Source organism: Poecile atricapillus, chromosome 1 (assembly GCF_030490865.1).
Source record: "Poecile atricapillus isolate bPoeAtr1 chromosome 1, bPoeAtr1.hap1, whole genome shotgun sequence".
Lineage (NCBI taxonomy): Eukaryota > Metazoa > Chordata > Aves > Passeriformes > Paridae > Poecile > Poecile atricapillus.
The window spans coordinates 31,737,609-31,754,717 of NC_081249.1; the positions used below are offsets into that span (position 1 = coordinate 31,737,609).

Genomic DNA, 17,109 nt, shown 5'->3' on the forward strand with positions numbered 1-17,109 from the left:
GACAAGGATGGAGCCCTATGGAACTCCTCTAGTGATAGGTCACCCGTCTGATGTTGCCCCATGTAACCCTGTGTGCCTGAGCTGTGAAGCCAGTTGCTCATCCTTCACATGATGTATTTATCCAGCTGTGTTCTGGACATTTTATCCTGAAGAATACTGTGAGAGACAGTATTGAAAGCTTTATGGAAATCCAAAAAGATGACATCAACCCATTTCCCTTGATCAACTAGATTAGTTACTTTGTCATAAAAATAAATCAGATTTGACATGAACCCATGCTGGCTGTGACTGTCTGCAGTGTCCACGTATTTTTCAGTAACTTCCAGAAAAGTCTTGTCCATAATTTCACCAGGCATTGATGTGAGACTGACAGTCCTGTAGTTTTCAGGGTCATTCTTCCTGCCCTTCTTGAATATTGGGCCAACATCAGCCAATGTCCAGTTGACTGAGACCTCTCCAGATTCCGAAGATCATTGAAAAATCCTTGAGAGGCCTTGCAATGACATCAGCCATCTCTTTGAGTATTCTTGTCTGAGTTCTGTAAGGCCCCATAAACATACAGGGATCCAGCTAGATCTTCCCCCCTCTCCCTGGCAGCTACTCTACAGGCTTTTCACATTACCTCAGACAAATGATTTAGGTAAATAAATAAAATAAATTTAAGTGAGGATACAGACCTCAGAAGGTAGAAGAGAATTTACCAAGCTTTCCACATGAGCTGCCCTTACTGAGGTTCATCGATAAAAGGACTTAAAAAAAATGCAATTCTGAGTAAGTCAGTGTGTGATTTTACAAAACAGACATTCCATATCACATTCCCACTGGTGTACTTCAGGTATTATTATCGCTGTTCTTTGCCAAAAAGCCCACATTTCCTATTTCTACATTACTCAGCAAAATAACTTGTAGTATACTCTGTGTATTGTCCAAAAGTGAAAACTTGATCTCTTTCTATGCTCCCCTGCTCATTTAGTATGCTGAAAACTAAAGTTCTTGGCCTGAGGCATTAAAACTGGTTCATCAAGCGAAGTAACATAAAACCACCACCCTCTATTCTTAGCTCACACTACACCCCTGAAGACCGCAGTTCTCTTTAAGTTCCTATAAAGGGATCTGGTGAAGAACAACTGGTCCCTTAGAAAACTCAAGGTCTAGTTCTCGCTACATTAGCACGTATAGTTACTGCTGCAGCTTAGGCTGTAGTGACTGACTTGCATAGACCTTTCCAAATACTCATTGTTATTGCAAGTCCAACTATGAAACTGCACCGGTGTGACTGCAGTTGTAAACATTTCACAGGCATATCCTTATGACTGAAGGATAACTTCCCACTCAGTGGGCCTTGTATAACCTCCTCAAGCAATATACACTGCTTCAGTGAGGAGGAGAGGCACCTAAAATAGACACCAAACTTCCTTCCCTAAAGTCCAGTAATTTCACAAGCATACTTTTCTGTTTAAAATGAAATTAGCATTCACTGACTTAGTTTGTAGTAGTTACAGAAAAAAAGAATTGCCTTTAGGCTTTCCATATGTTCTTTAGCTAATAAAAAGCCAGATAATAAGTACTTTGCATTAGTAATTTAAATGGTGCCAAAATTGTGGAACATCACAAGAAACATGTACCACCAAGCCAAAGGTGAACTGGGCTGTATTTTCTGTAGTAATTTTTGAATGTCTAAAACCTGTAAAAAACAAGGACTGAGTGTGCTGGTTCAAAAGTTCCTATGAAACAGAATGTAATTTACATTTCTCAAATACCTTAAATGTAAAGGAATCTCTTGCCACAGAGAAAATCAGAAGTTTACACATAAAAGGAATATCTGAAAGATGTGAAACACATAATAATTTACAGCTCAACTACAAAGCATTTACATTCAAGTTTACATTTACATTCAAAACGTACCTGAAGTTTAAAATACCTGCAAACCGCATAATTTTTGCTCATAAGTTTACTTAAATTTTAGAAATACACATGGATGTTTCATACTTGTCTGGAAATACCAGCACAAAATAACATGCTTCTGAATGGTTTCTGCTTAGAACACAATAACTGTTACATTATTTTTACATATAAATCTCACACTGGACAGGAGTGTTGATCTGCTGGACGGTAGGAAGGGATCTGCACAGGCTGGATTGATTGGGCCAAGGCAAACAGCATGAGGTTTAAAAAGGTGAAGTGTCAGGTCCTGCATTTGGGTCACAACCCCAGGCAGTGATACAGGCTGCTGACAGAGTGGCTGGAAAGCTGTCCAGTTGAAAAGGACCTGGAGGTGTGGTCCACAGCAGCTGAACGTGAGCCAGTGTGTGCCCAGGTGGCCAAGAAGACCAATGGTGACCTGGCCTGTATCAGAAATAGTGTGGCCAGCAGGACGAGGCTGTGATCTCCTTGTTCTTGGATCTTGAATCCCATGTCCAGTTTTAGGCAACTCACTGCAAGGAAGACACTGAGGTGCTGGAGTGTGTTCAAAATAGGGCAATGGAGCTGGTGAAGGGTCTGGAAAACAAGTCTTATGAAGAGCAGCTGAGGGAGCTGGGGATGTTTAGCCTGACCAAAAGGAGGGTCAAAAGCGACCTTATCACTCTCTACAACCACCTGAAAGGAGGCTGTATTCAGGTGTGTCATGAGGTTACTTTACCTTTAAGAAAGTTCAAGTTGCTGGGGACTGCTGGGAGTCTTTTCTCCTGACCAATTATCGGTCATTGCTGAGAATTGACAGCAGTTTTAGCCATTGAAAAGTAGAATCAACTTGTGAACCCCACCTTAAAGTGTACAACCAGAACTCTGTGGTTCTTTTTGTCTTCTAGCTGTGAAAGGTAGCAGAGCTTCGGCCTCTCGGGCTCTGCCTGGCCACGTGGCCGGGGGGGGGGGGGCAGGGCTGGGCCTGCCGTTCTCCCGGCCGGGAGATGGGGCCTGCGGGAGCTTGCCCCGAGCCAAGCCGGGCCAGGCCGGTTCCTGGCTTGGCTGCAGGTTTTGCCGTGATGGAATTTACCAGAAAACTGCCGAGTAAAGAAGGAGAAGAGCTCTAAGCCTGCTGCAAGCAGAGATGGTGACCATGCTCTCCAGAGCAGCTATGAGGAACTTTTCTATCGCAGACAGCTCCAGCTCCTGTTCAGCAGAGATCACCGAACCATCTACAAAAGCTTAGGCAAGATTTTAACTCTTTCTTATCCAGATGAGACTTGCGGATTAATCTTTTTATCCAGAGAGAGAAAAGAAGAGTGATCAACATGAAAAGAGACTTTATAAACTACCAGTGACAAGAAAGAAAAGAAGCTTCAAGAAAGGTAGAGAATTAAGAAGATGCTTTAATTAAGCTGAAATATCTTTCTGTTAAAACTATGGGGATGGACAATAAAGCCCTGAAAAGAACTCCTTTAATTCATGATAGAGTATGGGGAGGAACAGAGTGTTCAAAGTGTAAATTTGAGTAAAAAGTAGAGTAATTGTGGTATAGTGAAGTGCTGGGAGATTTGAAGCCTTGAGAGGCAATGAGAAAACTGTTTTCTAGTGAAGCTCACAAAAACAGATGAAGAATACTTTTTGCCTTTGAATAACTTATCCTTAAAATGCTATCCCCGAACTCATGACCTATAACACATTTCAGAGTGATGTGGAATAGGAGGGGTGGGCTCTGATAACAGCAGCTCTGAGCAGCTGATATCAGAGAAACGGGAAACTATAACAAAAATAGTTTTCTTGTGAGAAACTCCATAAATTAACAGAAAGGAACTTCTGTTTCTCTACAGAAACTGAGGAAAAGACTATAGAAAGAATTGGGACTGTTTAAACCATCAAAATGCTAAAGTTTTTGTCTCTGTTGTCATGTGAACAAAAGAATGGTGAGCAGTGAGAAATGAAAAGGTTTTTCTAAAAGTTTATTCTGGTGTTCTTATTCTTGTAGTTTGTCAATAAACTTTCTTTATTCCTTTTAAGTTTTATGCCTGGTTTGCTCTTGTTTTAATCAATATCTCACAGCAAAAAATAAATAATTCTTTTTTTTCCCCCTTTTTGTTAATTACTGGTTCAAAACCATGACAAGGTGAGGGTTGATCTTTTTTCCCAGGCAACCAGTGACAGGACAAGAGGAAAATGGCATCAAGCTGTGCCAGGGCAAGTTCAGGCTGGACATCAGAAAACATTTATTAACTGAAATGGCTGTCAAACTTTAGAATGGGCAGCCCACAGAGGTGGTGAAGTTACCATCCCTGCCTGGACATGTTCAAAAAATGACTGGACATGGCATGTGGTGAAATGGTCTAGTCGATAAGGTGGTGACTGTCAAGGGTTGGACTCAATGATCTTGGAGTTCTTTTCCAGCCTTGATGATTCTATGATTGCTCCAAGATGGTTAATTTTATTAAATGGAAATCTACCACAGCCTGTGTTACAATGGCTATTAGGAATTTAGAAGTGCCAAAATGATCGTAAGCAATTTTCTTAACACATACACACACAAACAACAAACAAACAAACCCCCCCCAAAACAACAACAAAAAACCAACATTAATTTGCATGGAAACTATGTTTGTCCTTTGGGTAAGAAAAAACCCAGGAAAAGCAGTTTTTTTAGTACTAACAGCAAAACAACTTTCAATAGATGTGTTAAGGGGGGCATAAAGAGACACATTTGCAACAGTTACACTATACTTCAGAAACAAGACAACCAGCACATCAAAAATTGTTAGAAGAGGTGCAGATGGTCATCTTTGTGAAGTTAAATATTGCTTCATGCAAGTTTCAGGTTCAAACCTTGCACACCGGTTTTCCTGCTTCTGTTTAGAGTTAAGAATGGCAGTGCTAGAAAAGGCAAGCTTCCAGTAATAGCACTGCCCACACAGAGTCTTTTGAAGAGCTCTGCACACCAAACTGCCAAACACTCCACCCACAGCTGGAGCCCAGCCCTTTGTTCAAGCAGCACTGTAACACCTTTTGCCTGCCTCAGCCTCTGGCACCACAGCAAACACGCATCTGGCAAATGTGCATGTGCATGGAGCTCACATTTTCAAAACACCATTCTTTCTAGTGTGGTGAATGCCAATAGCAGGGGGGGATTGTGAGTCCCCCTTGGACCATACTGGCTTAACTCAAAGAACCTCCCTTCCTATTGTGTATTCTAGATCCAGCATGCCTCTGGGAACATCATGTGCTGACAAAGGCATGACACTTCTTCAGGAAGGGCAACTCTGAACAGAAAGTCTGTCCTGGCTATATGGAGCAATGCAGGAAGACAGAGAAAGGGAGTGAAGAACACAGCACCTATCTCACAATCCTGTCTCAGAAAAATTGCATTGCTACAGTCCTATTAAAAAAAACAGAGAAGGGTTTCAAAATTGCATAGAATCCCATCCTCAAAAGCAGAGAGAAGGAAACATGAAATGCACGGAAAGCCATATGAAGACAGCCATACCTTTGCCTTGATAAGTGACACCATGAAATAGAGAGTGAAAGCACATGAACAGATTAGAAGTTATTGTTAAACAATCAAATTATGTAATTTATTGCCAAAGAGGTTTTAAGAAAGTTATACTAATCGAAGCTGAAAGTCAATGGAGAGGTTCAACAGGAGCAAACAGAAGATGCTGATGTGTTAACAATTCTAAGACCTGAATGTTAAGATAAAAAGGCTCCTAACTTTGGGCTAGCACCAAGATGTTCATCACATGGAGACCCAGAATTTGAAAAGCCTGAGATAAGAAGACTTACACATGGAAGATTTTACTGTGTAAGAATCTGAATATTTTCTTTAAATTTCTTTTCATTCACACATGTGAAATATATATGACTATGCTCTTGGTATAGAGCTCTGCAATTCAGAACATGGAAATAAGTAAAGCAATTATATCAGCCAACCAGAGCTAAACCAATAATTCATTGTGCAAACAAAAAACCACTTACTTTAGTCCCTGCACTTACTAATGAATTTTAGGCATGTAAATAACACAGTAACTATTGCAGCAACACAGCGGGCTTGCAGGTCACAACTCAACCACTCAACCTGCCGTTCCACTTTATGTGGCAAGAGCAGCTATGCAGCAGGATTGCAAAAAGTCTCTGTAACAGGTGTAGTACACACCACACTGTGATATAGTCTAAAAAGCATTTAGTTTTGTAAATATACTGTATAACTACTAGTAAATATGTGAATTCCTACAACTTTCCTGGCTCACTTTTATTTTAGACAGATAGCTAATATTTATGAATCAGTGCCACTCTGATCACTGGCCTACATCAAAAAGAAAAAGTACTCAGCTATAACACTACTGTAAATTATTTTTTTGTGTTCAGTTTTAAGGAAGATAAATCACACACACAAGACTTGTCAAACTTCTAGAAGGAATAAAGTTTTACTGCTTTTTACTTCTCATTTATCCTAGGTCCTTAAAGTTTTTGTTCCACATCAGGTGAGTGCTGCTGATACATTTTTGCTTAAAATGCATAAAACACAGCAATCCAACTGATAACATCCAGAGTGGACTATAGCCAAGCTGCAGCCTTATCTCCCGTGTTTGGCTTGGCCAAGGAAACAAGAGGACACAACTCGCTGCAGGAACAATAATCCACAATGCAGAAGGAGCCACTACTGGAGCAGGAGTAAGAGATCATGGCAGGAGTTTTTCCCTGTGACCTATAACGCAGCAACACACACAGTCCATGTAGCAACAGGCAGGGTCACCTCTCAGGTCAGGATCTCTGCAACTTTCACTCCTAAGAAAGCAGTTGGGCAGCACTTCTGCAGCAGGTGGTATAAGTGAGGGAAAGAACTATGTCATACCAGGAGAACTGCTTCTCCTAGTGCAAGAAAAGGCTTCACTGCAGTGAATTGCTAATAACATCAGAAAAGCCCTCACTGTTTCCTCCTGCTCATTTTTTAGGTACATAGTCCAATGTGTGTCAGGGGACTCACTGCAGCTTTGCTCAAGTCAGGCAGCTACAGCAGAGAAGTCCTTGAGCAATTCACACTATGTCCCTAGCCTGCAAAGCATGCTGAAAATGGCATCCAGCCCATGGCATGTAAAATGCTAGACCGCTTGGGGGGAAGGCATGAAGGAGACAGTTTAAGGTCAGAGAATAAGTTTGTGGCAGAAGAGAAATGAACCCAGATCCTTTGAAGCCTCAGACAGCACACCAACTACTGGGCTACATTCCCTCTATTATTTTAGAACTTGTGCTGCAAGCCAGAAGAGCAGCTTGTGGTTTCCTTGTTTGAGGTCTATGACAGGACAGTTTGAATAGCTAGAAAAAAATCTTTCTTTGCTAACTCACAGAAGAACAAAGTCTCAACTTTTTTTTTTTTAATGTTCCTCTAATTCCTGCAACCCCTTTGAATCTTAAATTGAAATGAACACTTTAGCCCACCATAATCTTGATTTTAGTTCATCTTGGCTTCTAACCTAATGAAGACAGACAAAAAAAGGTTCAATCCTGTCAGCAAGATGCTCTGTGAATACTGTTTAGTGAAAGAGAGCTAGTTTTCTGTTTTAGAAGTAACTGGCATATAAATTCAATAAATTAAGTCACAATTGCTTTTTCTTAGTTCAACAATCCATCTGCCACAACACATACCAGCAGGTATTGTGCCTTAGTACTCAAGTGTCTTCAAACCCATGCAAGATGTTAGTGAACAGCAGGTAGAAAATACATCCCTACTGTCAAGTCTGAATATAGGCCGTAAGATTTCTGACACTGTATTATGCCACCATCTACTGGTTCATGTTAAATGAAACCTCTAAACTTTCCCTACAACTCATTGACCCTCCAAAAAAATCAGTTTCTGCAGAGGCTTAAAAGTGCAAAAATTGCAAAATACTAATTTGAAATTTTCTCAGATAATTTTACAGTTCTACTCAGCTTTTGTATTTTTTTTATTAAGCAGATGCAAGAGTGACTGTTATATATGTTCAGAACACTTTTAATCAAGATAAACCAAACTCATCCACTCATTTACTTACATTCGGCTAGTTTCAATGTTCTCAGAGTGCGGTTCTCCTGGTGATCTGCAAAACCAGATAGAAAAAACCTTAAGCATTGCTTGTTCTTTTAAGTCATTACAATATGAAGTTATGAAAGATAGAATGCAATGTATTATTGCCACTAAAAGCATCAACTTTTTGATACTTGCAGATTTAATTTCTCAATCTCTAGAATACAGTTTATTACATAAAACATAATGGTAAAATGAAGCCAAATTTCCCTAAGAAGGAGAGCACTTCTTCCCCACCACTTTTGCAACAGGAGCCATTAGGGAAGAGATCTGCTGGCAGTACTTCCTCATTCAGGCTGCATACTGCTCCAGATGTGGGCTAATTTTTCATAACCACTTCTATAACCAAAATGTGTAGTCAAAGATTATCAGTGATCAACTGCAACCAACAAATTCTCTACAGAGCTGGACTCTAAGAAGTAGCAGCTCAGAAGCAGGGTCCAAAAGGATCTCAAAGCAAATCGTGCGTCTCTCTCCACCTGAATTCATGGAACTAATCTCACAGACACCTTTCTCTTTTCTTCAATCCTGTCAAGAGATCAGCCAGTAGTATTCAGAATTAAGTGTTACTGCCTGCCACAAACAGCACCTGTGTTTAACCTGGCAACCCCACTGACACTAATTTACAGAGCAATATAAGTCAACATTAACTTAAAAGTAGACTAAATTATAGTTATTTAGTTCCTCCTTATTCCCATGTTCCTTGAGACAGCACTGATTCAACTGTTAATTTTTTTTTAGACAGTATTTTTTTCCTCTCTTTGAGGGAGAGCTTTCCCTAGCCAGCGAGTTTGTAGCCAGACAAGCCAGAAGACAAGGCAGTACAAATGCAGCACTTTTGATACCCATCATCTTAGGATGCCCTGAAATCAGACCTTAGGGAACCTTCGCTTGGTTCTAAACAGACTTTGGTACAGTTGACCAGAACTGTCATTCTGGAAATACTATGCAAGGAGTAGAAACAGAGCACAGCCATTACAGTAAAGCTCTGCAGCTTAGATGAACAAAAATGTCTTTCATGACAGCTCTCTAAAATGAGAAGTGAGCTAAAATCTGCAAGCAGAACTAACTTGGTAGGTTTCACCAGAGTCTGCTCTGAGACTTTGGTTAGGATGGCTAAGCAGACTTTCCCGTAGCTTTAAAGGGGAAAAAAAAAAATCTTTATTTATAGGAACGTAATTTCTAAATTTCTGTTTATTATAATATTCTAAATTCTATTGGAAATTTCCACATTTAGCCTGATACATTAATTTTTTCCTGTTACACTGTGCTATTTTACTGAATGGTCTCTCCTATTTAAGCTTGAACTGGTCTCCAAATTCTCTACTAGAATTTTAGTTCCTTTTCTGAAATACCAGATCTTAACAACTTTTTGGATTGTATTAAGCAGACTCAGTGCCTAGAAGGCATTTCTGGCAGACAACTTATAATTCCTAGGCTAGCTGGATACTGTGTGGTGACAGATGATGCAGAACACAGGATATTATTTCTTTGTATTTCATTAACTTATAAACTTTAATGGACACTAGGGACAGATTTCTGAACTTCTATTAAACCAACTTTATACCCATGCATAAAATGTAAATACACTTTAACTGGAAAACAACAAAAACTGCCCAATCTCAGAATTTGGCCTCTATTTATTACCTCCAAACTAGGTTTCCCTTACTCATTAAATTCAAGACTGACAAGGCAGCTGTTGATGTAAGTAATGCTCAGTAAAACAAATAAAAAATTTCCCTTTAAATCCAGTGACCAAAGCAAGCCTCTAAATACTTAGTGAAAAGAGTGTCAATTTTTTTCCCACTTATTCACTGAGCATGTAGGTGTTAGAAGCTGAAAGAGCAGAAAGACACATTTATATTTATACTGGTTAGCTCCTCTGTTTACTTCCAGGACTTCAGAAAATGGTAGCAAAATGTCTGGACATTTAAGGCTTTGTGCTCTTAATTCTAGTATTGGGACATACAACACATTGAAGCTTTGGGAAAGAGTACTGCTTTTAGTTGTTATGAAAATGGAAAGGAAATAGCGGTGTTAAAAGAAAAACATCGAGAACACTGATCACTTTCAGCCTTTAAAACAAACAGCAGTATGAAGAATTACAGAAAAAGAGCAGATTGGCATCTAAACTCTGCACGTAAAAAAAGTAGCCTGGTGATCTGCAGTACAGATATGTACAGATATGTACAATTCCTATCCTCATTATTTGTGAGAATATTATCAGGGCTGTGAAAAGACAATACAGTTCAGCATATGTTACTAAAAAAAAAAAAAAAAAATAAAAAAGGTTGCATCTCTAAGATACACAATATAAGAAAAAAATATCATCTAGCTGGGTCAAAAAAGGTTTGGTCCTCTAAGGTAACACAGGGTGAAAATTCCTTCAGCTTATTGTTTTCTAAAACATGAGCAGACCTACTATAACTATGATTTGCAGAACTATTAATGGACATATTAACTTGATTTTAAATGGTTTCAAATGACAATGTAAGCACCTAATAAAATTGAGCTTTGAATACTCAGTAAAATGAAGTGGAAGCTCAATCTAATTACAGGAATTGTACTTGTTTGATGAGAAGCTATTTATTTTGCTATACCCAATTGTTTACAAACAAGATACCTTGTTATTTCCTGTGAGCAGGCAACAGTACTGAAAAACAACTATATAGTACGGCAAGACGTCCTTTCATCATGCTTAAAATCTGAAACAAGAGTTCTGTTCAGAGAAAATCTCAGAGCAAATGCTCTTAAAAATTTCAGCTTTGAATTAGATTGTAGATACTGATCACAAGACACCAACTAATCTGAATACTGCAGTATGAGCTCGCAAATTCAAATGGTGGCTCATTTCCAATACTACAGGGAGCAACTTCTCCATTCTACAAGCCACTCCTTTTACCTCCAGTGTACCTCTCTAGATGAGAAAAGTAATGGTTTGCAAACTTACACACATTTTAACATCATCAAGCCTCCCAGATAAATATTTCAAAACCAAAACTGAACACATGCTTGGATAAGTATGCTAAACAATTTATAAAGAAATTCAGCATGCCAGTAAAAACTACCAGAGACTTTTAAGTATCATTCTTAAGAGGGATATAATGGAGCACGACAATGCTTATATTTTAAAAAGCAGGCTAGGACAAACTAAGCGAGCTTTGAAATCACTATTAGCAAGAGTGCAAGTCAGCTTTGCCAGCTGACTTATCTTAAACAAGCAATGTAATTTAACATTATTTATAAAACTAACTTCAAACCATACAAGTTAAATACCGTAAAATAAACATTATAGTAGAAAACAACCTGATATGCCTTATGCTTACCTTTTACAAGCTGTGGCCATTCGGTGACATCAGGGTGATCACAATTTTGAGTCACTGATCAAAACTGAGTTGTCGCACCAGTCCTGTATCACGCTGGGCTAAGCATAAGCTTAACAATTCTAAATAAGTAAAAAATAATTTAGTTAAAAGTCCTTAAAAATTATTTTCAGCCAATTCTCTAAATAAAAAAAAATAAAACAAGAAAAATATTGATGCTAAGCATTGTTTCATCAGTGAGATTAACACTTACTTACATTCATTTTTTGCATGGCATTCAAATTTACAGAGTAACCTGCTACAATACAATCAACTGGTAAACTTGAAAATTCAGCAACTTATTTTTAGTCTTTCTAAAAAACCAAAAGCCATACCCATCTCTTGAACCAGTGGAAAACACCCAATGTCAAGACAACAAGCATTCAAAGATCTAGAAGTGTATGCATAAATATGATCTGCAATTTCTAACTACAATAAAATTCTGGTAGATATTGTGCTGCTACAACTCAGTTAACATTGTTTCTTAGCAAGTCTCTGTTCCCAGGGGAGCAAAAAGTAACCAGAACTTTGTTGTGTGCCTCTCCCCAGAAAGAAATAAGCTACAGCTATGAAGAAATTTCGGAGGAGCAACCTTTGCTATCTATGGCAAATCTTTTAGGTTCTTTGCTCCATTTATGTAATGTGTCCTCTCTCCTCTCCCTTAAATTTTCAAAAGTATATTTTACCTGTCAATTGCTTCCCGTGATCTGGCTCCACTGGTATAAACTGAAGGGTTGGTCCTTTACTTTGTCACGCAGGTGGCAGCCAATGATCACTCAGCAATACTCGTGCCCAGAGCGCCCTGGGACCACCCCAGCTGATTACTTCCATGGCTGAAAAGGAACCAGTTAGTCTCTTACCTACTGCTATTATCTACTCTAAACTAAAGTTAATGGCTAAAATATTTCCAAACATAATCCTCAACACTCAATTCATCCCGTTCTCTTTCTCCCCCCCACCCAAACTCCTAAGTGCACTGGAGAAAGCCAGAAAAGAAAAAAGGCCTCTGAAGCAGAATCAGATGACAAACAGCATTCACTTTCTGCTAATATGAAATTCTGATAAAAATTGCAATGTTAATATTGTATTTAGTAAATAAAAAGTCATCTTACTTTTCTCTTAAAAGCAGTAGCTATGAAGACAGACCTCTGTATAGTATCCTGAGAAGTTTATTCCTGTGGTAACCCAGATGAAACCCCACATTTGCAGGTTGCCATGCAGCAAAAGCCTCACACAGAATGAAGGTGCACAAAGCTATTGAGGGCACAACCGCAGCTCTCTGCAACACCTGCAGACATAACAATCTGGTGCAAATACTAAGAGAGCACATCAGACAGCTTTAAATATTTAGTAAAAAACATTTATTTCTTTACTGCACCTTATTTTGTGCTTCAGTCATTAACCTATTATAAGACTATTGCAGTAAGATCATAGCAAGGCTTATGATTTTCTGAAGTTTGTCAGAAAAGCTGCCCAGTTTTGTCAATCTACAACAATTTGCCATTCTGCCACAAACTCTGCACAGAACAAAATTTGTCTTAGTTTCAGAACGATGCTTCTTAGTTTTATCATTCACTGAGATAGGTACAGTGCCATCTATTGATTTTAACATCAGTAATAGTTGAGTGTTCTCATCATAAGTGCAGTTGACACAAGGAAAGTAAAAAAGAAGTAGGCTACCAGTATCTCCAAAACAAAACAGAGGTTCTCCAGTACTTATGTTTCATAGGTGTAAATTGTCAAAGTTTAACTGAGTCAATGCCAGGAACACAGAATGATTAAAAGTCAGTTGGAAAGGTTCCTCATCTGTCAACATTACAGAACAGGGTAAAGATTTTCCATTTAATGTTTGCTGACCATCAGCTATACAGAAAAGCAACACCCAAGATGCTGATGCAAAACCAAGAAGCTGTAAAACACTGCTCTGCTTATGACATTCTGATTAAGACCTGAAAGTATCCACTTTCAGGTAAGCCTTAGTTTTGAGGAAACATGCTTATTCTAACACTGCTTCTAGCACTTTGCCCAAGTAACTTTTAGTACTCTGGTCAGAGGACAGTGGTATCATCTCTAAAGGCTCACTGGTTGGGAAACCTGCCTTCTGTCTGACTACTGGAAATACCAGCTCATGTTCTGGAGTGTGCCTGACTAATGACTCCCTACCTAGACTTGGTCCTGTATCACCCACACTACTGACAAAAGCTTATTACAGTAGTCTTCCATTCAAATGGAAGCATGCTGGAACACCAGGCTGCCATCAATCTTAGTAAAACTAAGATTTCCTAAGGCTGTTTCATATGGGAGAAGTCATGAACATGACTGACAACAGTGAAGGAGCACATGAAGTGCTGGTGCTGGATTCAAACACCACCAGACTTTGGAATTTTAAAAAATATACATTAAGTTGGCAGCTCCACAGCCATAGTCAAGACAAGTTTGCGCCAAGGCCTGATACAGATCCAACTCTGTTAGTCTGATTTACAATACTACTGAACATAGTATCTACAGCAGTTCTGTGATGGAAGGCAGTGTCTGAACTCTCACAAACCTCACTGAGCTGAAGTTAACTCATCTAAGTTTTGTTGTGAAATTTGTATCTACAAACTGAATTTGTCATGGGTCAGAGCTTTGAGTAAGATAGTTTCAGCATTTCTGATTTGTTGCATGATACCTTAAAACTAGACTTACTGTACTGTGGTCTAAAATTCTCATGCTTCTTTTCAGCAGTCTAGATGTAAAAAACCATAATGAATTCTTTTTCTCTTTTATCTCCTCATCCTACCTTTCCCACCTATCTTTGCTGCCACTCCTGTGGGACAGAATATGACTGGCAAGGATTCCCCAACACAGATGAAAGAATTAATTTTTCTAAAGCCTTACTCATTTATGCATCAGCAGAGTAGTGTCTGCTGGCAAAGAGACCAGCACGTTGAAACACAGGGTGGCTGGTGAAGGAGACTGCTATCAAAGATTTATTCTGAATACATTTCAAAGGACATTTTGGCTGCCTGATACAAACAAGGCACAAAACCCCCCAACCTAGTTAAGAGAGTCAAAATACACTACTTGGTTAGGAAAGGAAAACCACATTGAAGAATACACTAGATCTTGGAAAACAGTAATATGAATTTTGAATTGGTCTAAATCAATTCTTTTCTGTCACAGGAATCTCTCTGCAAAAAAGCTCCTCTGTTTGTAACTTACCTTACAGAAAATACAATCAGCAGCCCTGGAGCAGGTATTTATTCATATTATTAAAAAAAATAAATTCCCTGGTCCTCACTGTTATGATCAGCATGGCTTACAGTTTAGGCTTTTACGGACATACTGAGCAGCTGAAGATACGAAAGGAAGTTTGTGCCTGTGGACTATGTCCAAGAAACCCAAGATGTCTGCCAGGCTCTTTGGGACTGGGCAGGCTCCAGTACAGATACATACATCTGTGTCTGCCTAGTGACTGTCTTCTAGGGGTAGAATCAGCTAGGGCTGCAATAGCCCCTACTACAGTTAGCAAGACAATAAACAAGGATCCATGTCTTCAAACCATGTATCTAAGAACTTCATGACTTGAACTAGCCCTCATCAAAAAGCAACAGGATAATTAATGTTTACGGAGTGATTTGGAACAACATCTCTTTCTCCAAGATGACACTTTCTTTTCTTAAAAGAAAAAAGAGATGTTCCTATCAACTCAAGGAGTTAAACAATGAGTGAAAGAATAAGATGTCAGAAAGCAACTTCAGATGCATCAAAAGGGGCTAAAAGCAACTTTGTTGCATAGTTTGATGAAATATCTTGGCACACTTCCTTAAACCTTGAAAGTCTAGGTGCATGAGGCAAAAAGAGGTCCCCAACTTCAACATACGGAACCTAAAGCCACACCCTGGAGATTTTAAGTACTTCTTTTTCAGCAACAAAAAGAAGGCAAATAACTTCCAGGTACCAATCACTTATTTGAACACTTACTTGTTACTTACATGGACTCCCCTAAACATATTGCTATCCCTGGCTTATTTGATGGTCCCCTTCTGCGAGAGCAATGCAATCTGGCAGCTGACACACAGTATCTGAGGTCTAGGAAGATCCCCTAGAAGATGAACAATTTCCTCATTTAAATGATAACTTCTGATGGACTTATTAAAAGAGTAGCACTTGTGGGAAGTGGCTCTTGTAAGAACTTTGGTTTCCTTTACAAAGGAATTTTAAGTATCTTCCCAACTAGTCTTTGATCCAAATTTAAGATTCTCTTTTTGATCTATCATGAGAATAGGGGTGATTCACTGTACTACAAAGTGCCATGGTCTACATTACCTTTCAGTACCAGAATTTGAGTTGCTTAATTAAATATAACCATCTCTCTCAAGAATGTACCACTAAAGACAGCTTTTGATGGTCTTCTGAAGAATCGCTCTGAATGCCCCAAGAATGAATTTTGTAGATTTCTAGAATAACTTTGAGTACCACAATGAAACAATCATCTCTACAGTAAAAAACTGACACCTAAGAGGAAAGTTGGCCTTTCATAACTTGAGATTGAGTCAAATGTCCTGGAGAATATTCATCAAACCCCTAAATGCAACCTAAATTGTCATATGCAGAAAAAAAAAAAAAAGTAATAGGCATGTTTGAGCCTATATTTCTTCATAAAGTTGGAAGTACAAATTACTTCTCTTGCCTGTATTCTGCTTCCAATGCACAAAAAAAAAAAATATAAGTTTTCTTCACCTAATTAGTAGGCAAAATTATTACTGATTCTACAGTAAAATAAAATAGCCACTAATACAACTTGCTCATATAAATCCTAGGGGAGCCAAAAAAGCCCCAACCAAACAGTAATAAGGCCTCTATATTAATTTTTTTCCTGGTAAACCAAGCAATTCAACTAGTAATAACAAATGCAAAATCACATTAGTTAGAAAACTGAAAGAATTGGGCTCTATCCTGGAAAATGCCAACTTAAAGTGACTAAAGCAGTCACAACTGATGTACAAATGTACACATGCTCCCATGTATTACAAAAAGAATGACAGATATGACTCATGAAGACTCCCTGGAAAAGTATCTGTTCATCTGCACAAAGTACTTCACACATCTTCCAAACTTAAACTCAGTTCTCCAATTACTCAATATTCTTCAAAAGTGTTCCAGAAGTAGTAGAAAAGAGCAACAAAGACACCATGAAGATAGAAGAAAATGCCTCGTCATTAGATAATGAAAAGAGTTCAAAGTTAATCAAGCCTACCAATATAGATACAGGAAGAAACTAAGTTTTCTTACAGCAAAAAAAGAATAAAGATCTTCCAACTGAAAGAATGCATATAAAATCCCCATGAATACAAACTGAAGGCTGACAAGTTCAAATTAGAGCAGGAACACAAGCATGCAGGATAATGAGAACAATTACCACTTGAAAAAATTATTTGGGATGGGAATTTGAATTTGGTACTGTTTTCAAATTAAAGTTAGTGCCACTCTGGAATTTGCATTTCAGTAAAAACACAAGTTATCAAGTTTCATAAAGGCAGAATTTTGTGAAACTCAATACAAAGAGATCAAACATAGATTTACATAAAGGTTTCAAACTATAATATCTGTATACTTTGCCTTGATGTCAATACTCTCCACTGTACTGCCTTTGGCTGGAATAGAGTTAATTTTCTTCACAGTAGCTAGTATGGGACTGTATTTTGGATTTGTGTTAACACAGGGATGTTTTTGTTATTGCTGAGCAGCACTTTCATAGATTCAAGGCCTCTTCTG

General features: G+C 38.5%; 1 protein-coding gene across 6 annotated transcripts in view; it reads right to left on the reverse strand.

Moving 5' to 3' along the window:
- The window catches only part of UBE3A (ubiquitin protein ligase E3A), a 55,011-nt gene that overhangs the window by 25,353 nt on the left and 12,549 nt on the right, over window positions 1–17,109 (reverse strand). For 3 of the 6 annotated variants that reach the window (XM_058833214.1, XM_058833201.1, XM_058833193.1), the window contains 3 exons: window positions 12,036–12,182; window positions 11,314–11,432; window positions 7,956–8,000 (listed from right to left, as the gene is read on the reverse strand). In XM_058833214.1, the coding sequence (XP_058689197.1) occupies window positions 7,956–8,000; window positions 11,314–11,333 (65 nt within the window). In that variant the 5' untranslated portion in view covers window positions 11,334–11,432; window positions 12,036–12,182. The remainder of the gene's footprint in view (window positions 1–7,955; window positions 8,001–11,313; window positions 11,433–12,035; window positions 12,183–17,109) is intronic. The other 3 variants (XM_058833221.1, XM_058833210.1, XM_058833230.1) reach the window with 1 other exon arrangement.